At 45.0% G+C, this 18,938-nt stretch overlaps 1 protein-coding gene across 3 annotated transcripts in view; it reads left to right on the forward strand.

Moving 5' to 3' along the window:
* The window catches only part of tnpo1 (transportin 1), a 43,043-nt gene that overhangs the window by 2,358 nt on the left and 21,747 nt on the right, over positions 1 to 18,938 (forward strand). For all 3 annotated transcript variants that reach the window (XR_009710130.1, XM_061262601.1, XM_061262602.1), the window contains exons 4-8: positions 3,188 to 3,337; positions 4,736 to 4,842; positions 15,494 to 15,627; positions 16,505 to 16,586; positions 18,269 to 18,391. Coding sequence is in view for 2 of the 3 variants with exons in the window: in XM_061262601.1 (XP_061118585.1) it covers positions 3,188 to 3,337; positions 4,736 to 4,842; positions 15,494 to 15,627; positions 16,505 to 16,586; positions 18,269 to 18,391 (596 nt within the window). In the remaining variant the exon portion in view is untranslated. The remainder of the gene's footprint in view (positions 1 to 3,187; positions 3,338 to 4,735; positions 4,843 to 15,493; positions 15,628 to 16,504; positions 16,587 to 18,268; positions 18,392 to 18,938) is intronic.

Below are 18,938 nucleotides of genomic sequence, written 5' to 3' on the forward strand. Positions count from 1 at the left end.
GGAGTTCAAGTTTGGTTCATTTCATCTGGTTAACAGAAGGCAACCTAGTTTTGCAGGAGCTGCGCTCAGTAAATTGAACCAATAGAAACTAATTAGTGATCCAATTTAACAATAAAGGATTTGACTCCAGTGCATAGTTTGATGGCTAGTTCTAGTGGATCTTCCCCTTTCCTGAGTACTTAAAACAGAGAGAACACAAAGAAGCCCATCTGTAAAGCTATAGGCGGTTATCTGGATATATCCTAAAAATAGCCTACTGGTAACACTTTCTCCAACCTGACCTAAAAGCCCCAAATGTCGTATGTTGTACATCCATACCTTTTCTGTGAAAGGAAACCATGTTGCTGCTTGGTCAACTTCCAGATTTAAGCTTAAGTTCATGGAACATCCGTTTGCCTGCTTCTTGCCTTAAGAGAAATTTAAGTAACCACATTTCCCTTGCCTCATTCAGAATCAAAGACTGTCTCTTTTTGAAATAAACAGCTGACTTGCATTGGGTGGTTAATTTTAACGCACTGTTGAGAACTGCCTCTGAGCGAGTAGCTTTCCTACAAGCAAAAGGTGCAGTATATTTGGTTGGAAAATATCATTGGCTCCAACAGTTTTGTCTTGCTTGTCATGGAAATGTTTTTGCAAGATACCCTCCTGGAATCTTGCATGGCTCATTACCACTGTTCAGACAGAATCTGAGTGGTCTTGCAAAATTTACTTCTGAGAAGTTATTTTGTGAAATACAAGTTGTTTGTTTTCAGAGCCAAAAATCCATTGAAAGCATGAATAGGTGGCATAAGTAGCCTAGCATGCCAACCAGAACATGTATGCTCATTTACAAGTAACAAGTTTTGTTGCAATACATTAGACAAAGTGCTTTACACCCATTCACACACACACTCGCACACGAATGTCGATAGGCTACCATTCAAGGTACCAATCAGCTTGTCGGTAGCAATTGGGGGTTAGGGGTCTGGCTCTGGGACACTTCGACACACCCAGGGCGGGATCGAACTGGCATCTAAAATGAATAGATGTCTAATTCTCAGAGGTTGCAGGGTTCCAAGATGTGTGTTGTGGTATGAAAAGGGCCTTAAATCGTCTACTGTCAGTAGATGTCTACAGTGTAATTGCATGCTTGCAGTGATAGAAGGATTGGGGGATGGATTAGCTAAACGGTGTTTAACCTTTAACCATTTTGATGTTGTGCACTCTGTAAAGTGCACTGAGCCGAATACAGATTTAAATATACCTGCTACTTGTTGCGCATTAATTTTCCCTATATTGGGAGACCGTCCAAAGTACATGAAAAATGTTTTCCCTTGTCGATTGAAGGTGATGCCCAGACTGCCTCTTTAGGCATTTAGCCGTCACTCTTTTCCAGAGCAATTTGCACATATTTTCATTCTTTATATGCAATCCATACAGCTGAATATTTACTGAAGGTCGCAGGTTAAGGGCCTTACTCAAGGGCACAACACTAGTGCTCCAGCTGGGAGTCCCACTCCCCAACCATTGGCCAACACCGATGCCCTGTTGCATCGCTGTTCTGGCAGCTTCTCTTGGCTTGCTTTAACAGCTTTATTGTTATATATGGATATCCACTTGAAAGGTAGCAATTCATACAAGCTCATCCACAAATGGAGTGAATGTAGTTTGTAGGTTCTGGGACATGATAATGAGCAGAGATGGACAGAAAGTGGAGAAAAGCTCCAATTCAGTGGCACATTGCTGTTTTCATGTCAGTTGGAACATGAATGGTATACAGTCTTGTATAATAACTTCCCAAACATTTTGTTGTCTACAAATGCTAATGGTCAGAGTAGACAGAAACATCTTTGCCGCTCTCACATACAGGCCTAATAATGGAGAGAGTATAAGCCCTATTGTTTGTGGAGTTTAGGCATGTATTATTGTAGGTTTCCCAAAAGATATGCAATACATTTACGATTTTAATCCTTTAATCTTAAATTGAAATTAATCATTGCTGCCATTGTGAGGAAATGCTAAATTAAAATGTAGTTGATATCCTATCCCAATATAGTATGTTGGATTAACATTCATTTTGAACTGTTTGGAATCATCATTGCTATACGCATTTCAGTCTAGCCAATAATGATTTATAAATCTGGTTCAATATCTCATTTTCAGTATGAGTATACATGTTTAGCTGCAAGATGAATAAACATGTAAGGATATTTCTCCTCTGAAGGCTTACAAAGGCGTTCTTTTATGTGAAATATTTGTTTTCTGGTTGAATATTTCAGGAGAAATGCCACCACCTCTGTCAGTTCTGTACTATTCACTCTTTTAAGATCATATTCAAGTCTAATTGAGACTGGGTTGAGCTAGATTAACTTTGGCATTTCTGTAATTAACTGAGATATGTTCAGTGACGAGGATAATTCTGTGTGAGCGTAGATGAGCTTCCTACCTTTCATTTTAATCTGTCATTGTTTGCTCTTATCAGAAATGATAACACTAATATTGCGATTTAGGCAGTGTCCATGGCCTTTATGTGAACAGGAATCGGATTCTGTGCAGCTCTTGGCTAAATGTGCTGGAGGTTTACTAAAATGCAGGGATGCAGATGGAGCATTACAGTGTTAATATCATACTAGGAAGCATTAATTGGAAAGTCTTTCCTTGGCACTGTGTTTCCTGTCAGCCAAGACAAGATTGAAAGAGGTGTTGGGCATAAATCACAGTGGGAGAATCTCATTGCTGAAATTAAAGCATTAATCAACTTCAAAATGCATCTTGACACCTCAGACAATCTAATTTGTGGTCTTGCTCACATCTCCTATCAGACCTGTATGAATGGAAAATGTCCATGTCGTACTCATAAATTTGAGCGCTGCGATAAAATAATGGTTAAGGCTCAATTCTGGAGCATGAGAACAATCACAAAATGGTTAATGCCATCCAGGAAAAAGGCATCAGCTTCAAGAGTATCCATGACTGAGATGTATTCTTTTTTAGATTGTTTCTACAACCATTTTTCCAGGTTACTGATTTCAATTCAAATTTGACTCTTATCATGCTTCTTCTGGTTTCTTTAATATACATTTCTGAGTTTGTCCAGAGTTACCATAGCATTTACTTACTTACTTTGCCCACTGCTTCTTTCCAATGATATGTGGAGCCCCCTTCCTGTGCACTCTCACCTCCTTAAACTGCTGTGCCTTCTCTACAGATGAGCCCACGAGATCCCTGAGTGGTCTCATCCTAAAGAACAACGTGAAGGCGCACTACCAAACGTTCCCCAATGGCGTTTCAGACTTCATCAAGAACGAGTGCCTGCAGAACATCGGGGACTCATCCCCACTCATCCGAGCCACCGTGGGTAAGACTACACCGTGGCAACAGCATGTCCTGCCCACCGCGCTGCGATTGGCTTATTCATGCAGGGAGTTGGCTAAATGGCTGACTACAGACCTGTGTTGGCCGGCTACATTTAGACTTGCATATTTAAGGTTTGCTAATTAATTTAATAGAAATGATATCATCAGAACAATTTATCTCCTGATTGCAAATGCCCCTAGCTGGCTACGTTTCTGACCAGGCTGGTTCCTGAACAATATGGGGAACCACGTCATTGGCTGAACGGTTGGACCGTTCTTGCTGCTGGACATTTTGCAAAACAAAGTTATACACTCTTCAAGAATAATAATACAAATATAATTTCATAATCTAATTTTAATTTTTAATATTTTCGTCATTGGTCCGTTGTTGTAGGACTTGACATCCCATCGCTTTTTCTATTTTTTCACTTACTGAGTCTGTCCTGTAATGTCATTTAAAAAAATTAAAATCTGCAATGGTACATATTTTTATTTAATGAAATAATCAGTTTACTAGTAGGGTGTACAGTATATAGGGCTTTTTTACTTTATTCAGTGGAATGCCTTCACAGGGACTGCTTAGCTAACACTATATCCTGCTGTGGAGGGATTGCGTTTATGTCGTGATCTGTGTAGACTAACATATTACATAAGCAAAGATGCTGGCTTGGTTTTTTTTATTTGTCCCTGAAATTGCTCTGCTGCATAAATTTTATGAATATAGTTTTAGTCTATTAGATTATTAAAATAAATATCTTGTTGTCCTGAATTGGTATTTAGTCTAATACCCCACAAAATTATACAGTTTGGGAATGTTAGTATTACAGAGTGCATATTAGCTCTGACCTTTCCCATATTTAGAGTAGTAGATTGTCCCATTTGTACACTTTCAGAGACTAATGAATAATTAAGAATGATTGTCTCCATTACCCACAGATGCTTTTAGTCATCATCGATGGTACACAGATAGCATTGCTGTAAGGTGGGCTGTAATAACTGGCGGAAGTCAGCTGCCACTGCGTCATCGTCACGGGGACCTTATATCTGTCACACTACTGCTGGGAATAAATACTCTTGCATGTTATTGCGATCCTCTTGCTTGCGGTCCTTGGAGGCGACTCATTTCAGATCCATGCAATTCACACCGTGCTTGGCTCTTAGAATTCCAGTAAATGCAAGCATTTTACTCTCATATTAAAAAGTAAAAATAGAGCCACAGTTCATTTGTTTCTTACTTCAGGTTGGAGGTTAATGGTCCGTACCAGATTTGGACTTATTACAAACCGCAGAACCTCTCCCTGTGTGCGGCTCAATTCTCAGCAGCAGGAGGAGGGAGGCTCTTTAATATGCATTTCAAGAGGCCGCCATCGCAGTGCGTTAATCTCCTTTTCTCCCTGCAGGTATCTTGATCACAACTATCGCCTCGAAGGGCGAGCTGCACAACTGGCCGGAGCTCCTGCCCAAGCTGTGCACCCTCCTGGACTCTGAGGACTACAGCACGTGTGAGGTGAGGGAGCGGGGCTCGCAGCCCGCTCGGCTATGTCCTGACACGGCAGGGCGTCGCGGAGATCTGAAGGCCTTCAGAACGTCAGCCCCTCTGTGAGGCATACGTGTAGAATGTCTGTTCACTGAATTAAGTAGGACACGCTGTGTCTGTTATAAAAATGGCTGGTGATGTAGCGGTGACGAATTAAATAATGCTCATGCATTTTATTTGTGAGCACATACCTCATACCGAAGTGGGTATGCCTTAGTGCTCGCGAGAGGAGGTGAAGCACAGATATAGAGTAGATGCAACGTGGGTCTCTGTGTACAATGCCCTTTGACCAAAAGCACAAGGAAGTGGTGTCTCCGCAAGGGGACCACCGACCAGGGCTACGGGGAGAGAAGTACAGCTTTGTGCGCGCAAGTCATGGGGTTTGATCTGTAGTCATGGGGTTTGATCTGTAGTCATGGGATATCGCCTTAAAGGTAGCGTTCATCAGGCTACTGGGCTTGTGATGATACGGTCAGATAATAACGAGAGTGCCATTATGGCAGTGTGGCTGAGACCTCTACAATTTCACGCACTCTTGAATGCATACTTAACGTACCATAATTAGTGTTTTCATTAGCAATTCTTCTGGCCAGAAAATAATTATGCAACTAATGTGCAGGAAGTTGACGACTAGTAATCATTATTTTCAGCAGCACTGGCATGGAACTGCACAGGTAGAGCCTGGCATATTGATGAAGATGTGTTTGAGCACGCGTGACCAGGTAGAACTGACACGCCAGGGTGAGGTTTGGTACATAGCAACAAATCGTACAGCTTTGCAGTTCATTTCACCTAGCCTTTTGCCTGTTAATCCTCTCCCAGGGTTATAATCGGCATCCTTTTTTTAAAATTAGGTCATGACATTACCTTCGGTTAACGATCGGCAGCGAGTGTCAGGCTAAAAGATCGCTCTGGGAATTCAAAATCAGCTTGTTATCCAAGTCAGCGAAACCGGTCGGGCAACGGCAGACGCTACCCGAGGTTCTGTCAGTCACATGCAGGTTTTCAGGTTTTAGAGCACTGCTGTCTGCCCAACATGTGTGCTGAAGGCCCGGACACAGGAGAGGGGAGAGGGGAGAGGGGAGAGGCGGGCAGGCGGGCAGGCGGGGGTCAGGAGTTCAGGACTTGGACTGAAGCCCACCGTGCAGCTTGGGCCACCAGCCCAGCGGTAGATTCCGGAAACTGGAAGGCGACCCAAAACTGCAGATTACTCCCAGCAAAAGTTTTTGTTCCCTCAAATTTCATGACCCAGCCTCGACCTCTCTGAATTTCTTTAGAAAACACTGACATCAGGTAGCCTGCCAAGCCAGCTGTGAATGGAGGAAGAGAATGTGAAACCAGAGTTAGGAATTAGCAGGCCTGACAGAACCCAACCTTTTCCTTAAGTAGATAAAACAAGGCCAGATATTGCTGAGTCAAGATCCGGCCCACATGACACCAATCCGGACATTTTATCGCAGGGCTTGGGGGTGGGGTTGGGGTTTGGTGAATGTTGATTGGTTAGAGGGAGGGGCTAGGAGGCTCTTATGTCACCGCATGCTTATTAGCGTCTGCTGACGTGGACTGAGCTTTCGCTGTGTGGATCTGTGACTGGCAGGACTATTGATTCTGACAGCTCTAAGCAGGGGAAGCATGTCTCCCTGCGATGGCTGTCTGACTGCTGCTTGGCCCGTCCCTCTAGCTCGCTGTGCAGTCAGTTCTGTGCCACAGTTTTTTTGCTAGCAGTCGCATAATCAAATTCAGTTTTATTTGTACAGAGAAATGAGCGCATGGGTATTTCCACCGCACACAGTGTGCAGTTAAGTTACGTTTTTGGTTCAGCTGGAAACCAATATGTTCTATTGATCCTCTCTTTATGATTCAGTCAGCGGCGCCCCTCTTGATGTATTTACAGCTGGGTTTCACGACGCTGGGTTTCGCGTGGAACGTCCATGGAAGGAATCTGGAGGCGATTCATATCTCTGACCATGTCGCTTTTGTGTTGTGAAACTCTTTTTTTGGCTGCATTCCTTATTTTAATCCTGTCCACATGTTTCGAATTCAGTTTGTGTCACAATCTTGTCACTGGTGACTCATGTCCCAAAGCACACAGGTTGAATAGATTGCATAGCTGTGATTAACCTAGTCTCACATGAACCTTGTTAACTTCATGGGATAGTCCTTTGCAAATTGATTGATAGTCAAAAGGTGGGACGGTGGGGAGGTACATGTTTGTAAATAAGTGTGTAAACGGGATGAATTCACCTACCACACTGCACTATTGAGCAGTACAGCAGCGTTTCCCACTCAACAGGCATGGTTGTGTGTTTGTCTGGAATGCACTGTTGCATCGCGTCACTGGTTATACTGGTAATGTTGCGGCTCGATTGACTGCTAGCAGGCTCCTTTCATCACGTTTTTGCGGTGTGGATGGAGCTTTAGTCATCGCCCAGCAGTGTGTAGTAAAGTGGTCTGATGCAGTTTGTAGTGGGCAGCTGCATCAGCCTTTATGGCTTTTTAATGCTGGTATCGAAAGCTGCTGTTTCGCTGTCGATGATAGACGGTCGTCTAAAAGCTTTAACAGAAAACATAGTCATTGGATGTTGAGCTTGAACTATTTAAATGTATGAAATATTTACAAAGCTGAAGTTTGCTGATTGTATAGAGTCAGTTGGAGTAATTCAAATATTTTACCTAGAAATTGGAACCGGTGCCAGAGGAATGTAATATGTATTGCAGAGGAATGCATAATGATGAAAAAATAATGCAAAGTACATTAAATTGCTATTTCCAGTCCTTCTCAAAAGTACATTATAATGGAAATGTAGAAAAGAACCATTTAATAACGATCGAATAACCTCAACTAGGCCTAACCCAATATGCTTTTTAGTCTTAAGATAATATTGTCTGCAGCAGGTCTTCAAAACAATTTGCCACATTTTTTGCACTTATTATAAGAGAAACTGGCCCAATATTTAATTAGAAAATGGCAATATTTAGGGCTAATAATGGAACTTGTGTTGCCGAGACTTTTACGGCTCATTGTGTGAGACTGTGGAGGAGATTGTAATGTAATATAAATGATTTATGGCTGGTTCATTGCTATGCCTCTACTTGAGCACCTAGTCTCAGCGCTGCTCTCGTCCACTAGTATTCATTACTGTGATTTCAGACATAAAGGTCTCTTCCCTCAAACGTGGATATTTTACTGCTGGTATTTACATGCATGAAGTATCCTGACTGTGGCTTAAAGCACTACTTATGGATGACATGACACATGGGGGAAAGCTTAGACCATATTTTTTCACACCTTTGCAGACTGGTCACTGTGCCTGTACAGTATTACAGTGGCATAGCTTTTGGGGAAAGGTGTGGCCCGCACTCGTGCGTGGTCGTGGGCCGGGGGCCGGGTGCAGTAATCTGTGGGAGAGCCGGGAGGGTGTGACTGGCTGACGGCCTCAGTGTTCTTTTGTCATTCAGCGCTTCGCCGCGTGGGTGACTGCTCCTCTGCAACAGCCCCTAAAATAGCAGCAGCCCGGGCCCCGCGGAGAGCCGCGGCCGCCTCTGGACCGGAGCCAGGCCCTGTAAATAAACAGCCAAGCAGCTGCGGGTGGGAAGTGCGTGCGGATGAAAGGCTCAGGTTCTGCCCGGGTTACTGCCCCCGGTGGAAATGGGTCTGTATACAGAGGTTTAGATTAGGAACTGGATGTTCTACCAGGGGAGCCACAAGCTGTGTGCGCTCCGCTCAGTTTCTCCAGCAGCGCACCGTCTGTTTTATAACGGCTCCTCGGCAACGTGATGAGTAAGCAGTGAGCACAGACACCCCTTTAGTGCCCAGGACAGAGCTCCTGTCAGCCTGCTGGGTCACATGGGCTGGGCACTCACTGTCTGTACAACATTCTTTTTCATTCTGCTCACCTAAAAATTGGGTGGTTTCATACCAAAAGTGTTCAAATATGTTCAAAGAAGTTTGGCACATCTAGGTTTATATGTCAGGAAATAAAAGTAGAAATCCGGATCTGTCATCTCATGTACATCTTTTGACCTCAAACTCAATTGTCTTCAGTGTATAGCAAAAGCATAGGAATTGACCTTGCAGTTCCAATACTTTTGGAGGGGACTGTATGTCCATCTTCTGGTTTCAGCCTTTTCAGTTTTCCAGCCGAAAAATGTTTAATTGTAGGACCTGTATAACTTCTTGAAGTGGTATGGAAATCTCAGCTGTTGTTTAGGTCAAGACTCAAGCCAGCATGTTCCAACAGAACTGTTGCCAGTTATTCAAGTGTGCAGTGAGTGTCTTTTTTTGGAATCGTTTTGAAAGTACTCATTAAAGATTTATTTTGCGCGTTTCATCATAAACAAACCTAATGCTATGACCAATTGTCCGTAAGCTCATGAGGTCACCGCATTAGCAGTCAGGATATGTGATACCATGGCAGATGAGTGCAGTGAGAGCTTTGGCTCAGCAGGCCTCCTGAGAAGCCTACTTCTCTGGATTTTCTGCTCAGTCTTAACACTGTCAGGTTTTCTCACTCCATTTTACAACCGAATAATGTGGAGAGCCAGCAAACCTAAGAAAGAAAACATTTTAACAGAAGCTGGATGTTCGAGCCATTGGCGTACAAATAAACACAGACCACATTCAATAGGAAACAACGCTCCCTGATGCCATCACTACAGTGGAGGGCAGCTCTGTTTAATTGCATGATGTATCAATGCATAGTTGATGTAAGTATGTATGAACCAGTGAAGGAATCTCAAACGACACTTTCCAGCCCATTGAGCCTAAAATGTCTTTAAAAATGCATTAATCGTCAATGTACTCTCCATACTGCATGTATTTTGGCAGCACACTGTAGTGAAGCAACTGTCAGGGGGTAGCCATTTCAAAATGTAATAAACCAGGGGGAGAGATGTGGAGGAGTGGTCAGGAAGATGAGCGCTGCTACAGTATATTCGCAAATAGCGGCTCTGCTGTCTAAGCTGTAAAGTGCCTTCTGTTACACAGCCCAGGTTGAGACGAAAGCATAGTCTCTCTAAAGCGGAATCTGTAGTTGGAGGCTTCCTAAGTTCTGCATGTGCCTTACCATGTGCCTTACCATGTGCCTTCTCATGTGGTTAACTGTCCTATTTCCTCCAGCTGAATATGCAGTGTTTACTTACGAAAAAAAAAAATCCTGGCTGCCTTTTGGACCTTTTACAGCTTCTGATAAGCCGTTATTTCTCATAAGCCAATTCTGTGGCCGTATTCATATTATGTGTTTTTTCTGTGACCCCTATTTGCCCAAGAAAGGCTGTTAATACAATAGTGCTGTTTGTTAAGAGCTGGGTTTAAAACAAGCAGCTCCCTTCCCTACCAATAATTGTAACTGAATTGAGTCTGAAATGTAGTCAAAAGAAAATGATGATAATAATAATAATGACATTTTAGTTGTAGTTCCACAGATATAGCATCAAACAACTTGCACATGCTGTTTTTCCACCTAAATTGTGTTCCTTATGAACATGACATGAATCATATACAGCCTGCCCTGAAATGCCTCGTAAATCAGTTTAGTGGAGTGAAGCCTGCCTGTGTACGACTAAGTGAGCAGCTCACCAGAAAGCCCTAATGTCAATGACATACTGCTCTTGTTTAGCTTTAATATTTTTTTCATCAACGCATAATTGATTGTGAATCGAGGCTTCAGTTGAATCATGTACATGTGCAGTGTAATAATAATATGTTAATATTTGTCTCACTAATATCATGATTGAGACAAAGTGCATGATTGTGGAACCCCATTGTAAATCCTGTTGGCGCAGCAGGGACCATCAGCTCCCGGGAGACGTGGATGCATTCCCCCTTTACCCTCGTGGCCCGAAAGTGAAATTGGTCTGAAATGAGAAGTGAAGTGGCAGAGATTGCCTCTGCCCGGATCTAAGGGGAAGATGGGGTGAAAACGGCGCGGTGGAGCGCACAATGGGCGTCTCTGTGAAGGCGCGCTGGAAACCCTTCCCTCACAAAGCGACTTCTCAGCAGCCGCTTTTCATCTGTGCCTCAGATTTAGGTCAGTTATTTTCTGCTGGCAAAGATCTGGAGTTGTGATTAGAAACTATAAAAGGTTTACCGAGTTGTTCACCGTCTCCGTAACGCCTCCCCCTCCACACACACACACACACACACACACACACACACACACACACACACACACACACACACACACACACACAAACTTGTGCGGAGTCCTATACCTGCACTCTCGGAGGCACAAGCTGTGCTTGTTTTAACTGCAGCTACAATCATGATTTATTTGGTGATTTGGAAAAAAAGTCGTCGGTCGACAGCAAGTCAATAGTTTAGATTAAGCTCTAAAACAATAAAATTACAGGTCTGAAAATTGCACAAGCTTAAAGTTTTTAAATGAGTAAGCTTATCTGACAGAAAGGGTGAAATGAGATATGTGATGCTTGTTCTTGATTTAGCGCTCTAGGACTCTGGCAGTGGGAAGTAGCCCTTCAGTAAATGAAATGTAAGTTAAGATACTGCTAGTTATGAGGACAGCTGCTTTATTTGCAGACTGTATATTTTTAATGAGAACAGCACTAATGCTATGATAAAGATAAGATTTTGCTTATTGCACTTTATGATGCAATCGGTCAGCTGCACCAGTTAAAACTCTCTTGCTTTATCCTGTAGTTAAAGGTACAGTAATTTCAGACTTCTATCAGGCAAGAGAGGAATTGCAGCAACAAACACGCTCAAGCCACAACACTGTTTATCCAACCTCTTCTCTGTGAAAGCGCTGACATTGAAACACCATTGGCTGTGGCAATTAGAACCAATTTTCAACCAATGAGCTTGACTCATTGTACAGCTATACGATGTTCTGGCCGGCCCGTCAACTGCATATTTTGAAACCCGAATTTAAGGACTATAAACACAGGCAGAGGGTGAGTCAACATGTCAGTGAGGCTTTTTCAGTGATTTAGAATGGTCTTGTAACAATGTTAACAATGTAAAGGTACTTATTGTATTGCACCTTTAAATGTCAAAATGGTTATTTTGTGAACATAGGCTGCTAATGGGCCCTTGTTGAAATGTCCTAGACATTTTGATCAAACCAATCCTCACCCTCCAAAAAAAAAACCAATTCATTAATTCAATTAAATCAAGAGTTCAGCCTGTTGCCATGGCTTTTTGCTGGACACACTGAGCTAGATTAGCAGCTCTACAGTCCGGTGAGGAATCAGACCTCTGTGTAATGCTGGATTAGCAGCTCTGTCGTATGATGCTGAATCAGACCCCTCTGTGTAGCACTAGGTTAGCAGCGCTACAGTGCAGAATCAGACCTCTGTGTAGCGCTAGGTTAGCAGCTCTGTGGTATGATGCTGAATCAGACCCCTCTGTGTAGCACTAGGTTAGCAGCGCTACAGTGCAGAATCAGACCTCTGTGTAGCGCTAGGTTAGCAGCTCTGTGGTATGATGCTGAATCAGACCCCTCTGTGTAGCACTAGGTTAGCAGCGCTACAGTGCAGAATCAGACCTCTGTGTAGCGCTAGGTTAGCAGCTCTGCGGTATGATGCTGAATCAGACCCCTCTGTGTAGCGCTAGGTTAGCAGCGCTACAGTACAGCGCAGAAACAGACCTCTGTGTAGCGCTAGGTTAGCAGCGCTACAGTACAGCGCAGAAACAGACCTCTGTGTAGCGCTAGGTTAGCAGCGCTACAGTACAGCGCAGAAACAGACCTCTGTGTAGCGCTAGGTTAGCAGCGCTACAGTACAGCGCAGAAACAGACCTCTGTGTAGCGCTAGGTTAGCAGTGCAAACGTTACAGTTAAGGGAATATGTTCCAGAGCCTGATATGGAGTCGAGTGAAAGCAGAGGAACACAGTGTTGCCTTGGCAGCCCTCCAAATGGCCACTAGTGGGGAAGGACTTTTTTTTTTATTGCTGCATTAATATTTAACTCCGATCTGATTACTGACATTTCCTGCTATTAAAACAGGGCTTTAAATGCCTGCAGGACTGTCCTGCTTGCTCTCCATGGATCAAGTTGCCTCCTAATGAGATGAGTGCCTCAGTGAAGTTTGGGCCGGGCAGTGGGGGAAACGGAAACCGCGCGTCTTGCGTGTGACCAGGCAGCTTGGTGTCGATTAAAAATAAAATAAGTGCTTTCCCTTCACATGATTGTGGTTTCCTGCTCTGCTTTTGTGCTGGTGCCTGCTTCATTTGATCAGAAGGCAATTGATGTACACACAGTTGTAGTTAGTGCAACGTTAGTTATTAGCTGGAGTTAGCGCAGCGCTTTACTCAGGCCTGTTGCGTGCTCTTCAGAATGATCTGTACAGCCACTTGCGCATCGGGAAACCCGGTTTCCAAACACAGAGATGGGTTGGCGAGCGTGTTCAGAGAAGCAGCGATTCAGGATTCACTCAAGCCACTGCGATTCCCTCGAGTTTGAGAATGCGGTGGGACTGCCACGCCCTACGCCTGTTCTATTAAAAGACCAGAGCAGGTGCTGGGTGATAAACATTTATAGAATGATGGGGTCATGGGGATTACTATATTTAGGACTGCCATGGAGCAGTTTTAGTGTCGTGACTGATGACAGTCCGAGCCCTTTGTTTACGTAGCCCATTTCGCACAGACAGTGCCAGCAGTGGCACATGATGGCCATTAGTCTTAGTGAAAGAGGCTCTCCTCCTGTAGCCTGAGCTCATACAGAGAGCACAGACTCTCCTCCAGCCTGAGCTCCTATAGAGAGCACAGACTCTCCTCCTGTAGCCTGAGCTCGTATAGAGAGCACAGACTCTCCTCCAGCCTGAGCTCATACAGAGAGCACAGACTCTCCTCCAGCCTGAGCTCCTATAGAGAGCACAGACTCTCCTCCAGCCTGAGCTCCTATAGAGAGCACAGACTCTCCTCCAGCCTGAGCTCCTATAGAGAGCACAGACTCTCCTCCAGCCTGAGCTCCTATAGAGAGCACAGACTCTCCTCCAGTAGCCTGAGCTCCTATAGAGAGCACAGACTCTCCTTCAGTAGCCTGAGCTCGTATAGAGAGCAACTGACTCCATACTCTCCTCCAGCCTGAGCTCCTATAGAGAGCACTGACTCTCCTCCAGCCTGAGCTCCTATAGAGAGCACAGACTCTCCTCCAGTAGCCTGAGCTCCTATAGAGAGCACAGACTCTCCTCCAGTAGCCTGAGCTCCTATAGAGAGCACAGACTCTCCTCCAGTAGCCTGAGCTCCTATAGAGAGCACAGACTCTCCTCCAGCCTGAGCTCCTATAGAGAGCACAGACTCTCCTCCAGCCTGAGCTCGTATAGAGAGCACTGAGGAGAAGCACAGACTCAGTCTAGCCGAGAGGCGACGCCCGCTTCGACCTTGACAGCCGGCAAAGTGAATTTGGCGGGGCGGCGGGAGGGAGAACTCTCCCGATCCTGGGATTACGCCGCAGCCGCGGGAGCGGAACTCGGCACGGATACGGTTGCCATGGCAACCTCCCCGGGCAGCAGGAGCGCGGCGGCGGTGCTCTTTGTTGCGTTTCCTCATTCTATTCAGATTCCACGCATACAGGCGGAGGGTGCGCTGTGTCTGACGCCTTTAAATATTTATGACCCCCCCCCCCCCCCCAAAAAAACCCCAGAACAGGCAAGGACGCCTGTGCTGCCAGTGAACACGACGCTCGTGGATATGCGTAGGCTCGCTGGGCTCGTCTGCTCAAAGCTCACGCACCCGTGTGTGTTTAATTCGCAGGGCGTCGGCAGGTGTGAGTGCCAACACCAGCTGTGAACGTACATTTAAAGGCCTGACGTTTCCGACATGCCACAGTCTCCGTGTGGGTTTTAGAAAGCCTCCCCGCCAAAGCCCTGTGTATGTTTGTAAGATGAATTCCTGTTTCTGCGCCAAATATTTTGCCCGTTGAAGACCCACTCAATGCTCCATACACTTATGTAGTGCTGTGGTAAACAAAACCAGCCTGCACAAAAATACATAAATAAAAATAATGATATTGACCTTCCTAAGAGTTTTAAATGAATGTCAAGTACCAAAGCACAGGGCCCATGATTAAATTAATTTTCCACTAAGGAAAAGAAACCTGTCAAATTTGTACATTTTCTGGGCCTTTAGTTTAAATGCATGGGCCATTAATGAATGGACTCTTTTTGTACAAAGGTAGTGTCCCTTAATTTTGAAAGGTTAACACGCACACTTATGTTTACTTGTGAAAGGTACTGCGTATGTTAAGTGAATAATAGGGGACAGGCGTGGACTGATGCAGTGTGACATCATGCTTGCGAGTGATTTAGAATTCTTTGCCGACTCTACTTGTCATCCAAGTGTATAGTGTGCAGGTCGATGGAGATAATAAAAGGTCTAAGCATATCCCACGGTGAGGTTGCAGTAGAACATTTGCTGACGGCAGTTGAAAACTGACGAGGTCGGATGCCAGGTGCGATCTCGCCCGCTGCACGTTACCCGGTGAGACGGCTGGAGCCCAGCCAGGCGGCAGTCCAGAGAGGCGACCCAGGTCTGACCCCGGGGTTATCGGCCTGGGGGCGTCTGCACGCCGCCGTCTGCACGCTGATGGCTGCTTTCCAGGAGTCTGTGCCCCTGAACCCCGTGACCTAATTTTCCCTGCTCTCTCTCTCTCCTCCAAGGGGGCGTTTGGAGCGCTGCAGAAGATATGCGAGGATTCTGCTGAGATCCTGGACAGCGACGTTCTGGACCGGCCCCTGAACATCATGATCCCCAAGTTCCTGCAGTTCTTCAAGCACAGCAGTCCCAAAATCAGGTACAGGCACGAAGCTGGCCCCCCCCTGCCTTCCGGCTTCCTCCCTCTCATTTCACTGGACAGGCAAGCACGCCTTCAGCTAACCTAAGCTTGTGAAGCCCCGGAAGTTAGCCTCCGCTGCATGTGTTGAGGGCAAAACATTGAAGCTCCCATTGAAGCGAATGGGGAATATCAGACTTTCGAAGGCAAAATAAAACTTCCCCAGTGGTATTTTGAAACCCTTTCATATGAAAAACAGATTGTGAAATAATGTAATATGAAATAAAATATGCACATTTAGATAAATATTTTTCAAAAACTTATGGACCAAAACAACCATTGTTTTGCAAACCACTACAAATAATGGGACCACATAAATCCACATCCAAAATAATTGAGCGAACCCCCTTCTTTTGTTGTTAAACCACCTTGGTATTCTACATTGAATTCAATGGGCAGCATGTTCTTTTGCCCTAGTCATGCGCAGCTGAGGCCGTTTCCTGTTACTTCTTAGGCTTCACCGCCTGCCCTACCCTCTCCAGTTCCTATATGTGCTCCATGCGTCCTCTTGCGTCAGGACCCAGACTAAGGTGGCTTTCACATTGCCTGTCCAAAATGTCCACACAGTAAAGTGTGTAATGTTAAACTATCTCATAAATTTACACAAAAAAAAAATATATATATTTTCAAATCCAAAAATATCACGACCCAGCTGCTGTAGGGTACTTCAAATAAATCTGATTGACAAATGGGCACAGAAAAACATCCTGTGTCAGGCCGATTTAGGGCCACCCCATTTTCAGATGTGAAAAAAGCTACACAGGAGATGGATGAAGAAACGTGCTGACGCCTCAGACCAGGCAAGCTCACCATACACCGCTCTCCTCTTCTCCGTCAGGTCCCACGCCATCGCCTGTGTCAACCAGTTCATCATCTGCCGAACCCAGGCACTCATGCTCCACATCGACTCTTTCATCGAGGTGAGTCGGTCCCCATGGCGACCGCCCGCCGTGTTGTTTTCACATGGACACGGTCATTGAAGCGTTGCAGGTGTGCCAAGCCTCCCTTATGGGTGAAAACGGATACCATAGACGTCGTTAGGAATCCCTAACGAGCTGAACGATGACATTTGTCATTGATCGTATCTTTCAGCTCCCGGTGAATTATTGATGTCCCTTTAGACCGCGCCGTTCTGGCGAATGCAGATTTCAGGAATTGATGCTCAAGTCGTAAATAGCAGACTAAAATAAAATATGAGCACTGAGGACCTCACACTGCGCTGTGTGTTTCTACTTTTTCAGTGATGTTACTCAAGTATTAACTGAAACTAAATTAGCAAGTGTGCACCAAAACAAATGCATGGTCTTACTACTTGAAGCTGATATATTAAGGTAAAACCACGGATTTTAATGAATAATCAGAATCAAATGCTATTATTTTCTTAAGTTTTAAGAACAAAGGCAAAATCCTTTTGTGGTACTTCTGGCTAAGTCTCATGAGAGCGCATTTCTTTACTTCTGCTTCTTTGCTTCTGGAATAACATGACATGCAACTATTGTTAGGGACCCTTTTAAACCTCTTCCTGATCACATAAACACTTAAATACATGCTTAGTATTTAGCGAAGCTGTGTAGATTTTTAATTTATAGGTCCATCCAGAGAAATGGTTCATTTTGAGCACTGAAGAAGTCGGTCTCCGTCATGGTCCCTACCCCGAACACTCCTGCTGTTTATACTTGTTCAGGTTATAGTATTTTTATGGTCTCACATTTTTCATTTAGAACTTATGAATGCATTCCATTTATTTAGTTGCATATATACTCATTGGTCTGGTAATGTTTTTAGTGCGGGTGTAGTGGTTTGGTTTGTGGTTTTAGTGTGATGGTTTTTGTTCGGTTCTGTATGTTTTTGCTAAAGCCATGAAAAAGGTACCATTGCCAAAGCTTCAGAACAAACAGGCTTTCACAGATGTTTTCTTGTGCAAGGATAAAATGACACTTTAGGGTACTACAGTGTGGTTCAACACTAGCATCCCGGCAGCCAGGTCTAGCAAGATTACTCTTGTAAATCATGTGAATGTACTCGTGTTCTGTACTTTGTAAGTTGCTGTGGATAGGAGCATCTGCTGATGTAATGCACACTCCTGGCTTTCATTGCGGTTTCAGTTGCATTACATTATTGGCATTTGGCAGACGTACAGTTGACGTACAGTTGATTAGACTAAGCAGGAGACAATCCTCCTCTGGAGTAATGCTGGGTTACGGGCCTTGCTCAAGGGCCCAACGGCTGTGCAGATCTTATTGTGGCTACACCGGGATTAGAACCACCGACCTTGCATGTCCCAGTCATTTACCTTAACCACTACGCTACAGGCCGCCCCTTAAGTTAAAACAAGAGTTTCATGACAGAGTTTCATCTACCACCTTCTGTGTTTTGAAAGCTAGATGAAAATAGGTTAGGCCAAAGTATTTTGGATTCTGATTAGATAAATTTCTTCTCATCAGCATATTTTGCTCACTTGAACCTGTTCTGTTCCATTGAGAGTATCCTCTGAGAGGACATGGTGCAGGAGCTGGATTTGACTTGTATAGGAAGCTTCAGTTGGCTGTAGATCTTTAAGCCCTGTGAGTTATGAGATGAGCCCCTGTCTGTCTCCTCTCAGAACCTGTTTGCACTGGCGACGGATGAGGAGTCTGAGGTGAGGAAGAACGTGTGCCGAGCCCTCGTCATGCTGCTGGAGGTCCGAATGGACCGGCTCCTCCCACACATGCACAACATCATCGAGGTGAGGCATGGCTCTGTCTGTCTGTCTGTCTGTCTGTCTGTCTGTCTGTCTGTCTGTGTCTGTGTCTGTGTCTGTGTCTGTGTCTGTGTCTGTGTCTGTGTGTGGCGGGGTGAGGTGTTTCTCCAGTGAAGCGTGAGTACATTGTGTAAACATAGTCTCTCTCCTGGAGGGGATTGGTGCCACGTTAATGCCCCTGCCACAGCCACGTTAATGCCCCTGCCACAGCCACGTTAATGCCCCTGCCACAGCCACGTTAATGCCCCTGCCACAGCCACGTTAATGCCCCTGCCACAGCCACGTTAATGCCCCTGCCACAGCCACGTTAATGCCCCTGTCACAGCCACGTTAATGCCCCTGTCACAGCCGCGTTAATGCCCCTGTCACAGCCACGTTAATGCCCCTGCCACAGCCACGTTAATGCCCCTGCCACAGCCACGTTAATGCCCCTGTCACAGCCACGTTAATGCCCCTGCCACAGCCACGTTAATGCCCCTGTCACAGCCACGTTAATGCCCCTGTCACAGCCGCGTTAATGCCCCTGTCACAG

The sequence above is a fragment of the Conger conger genome, chromosome 12 (genome assembly GCF_963514075.1).
Source record: "Conger conger chromosome 12, fConCon1.1, whole genome shotgun sequence".
In the NCBI taxonomy this organism is placed as follows: domain Eukaryota; kingdom Metazoa; phylum Chordata; class Actinopteri; order Anguilliformes; family Congridae; genus Conger; species Conger conger.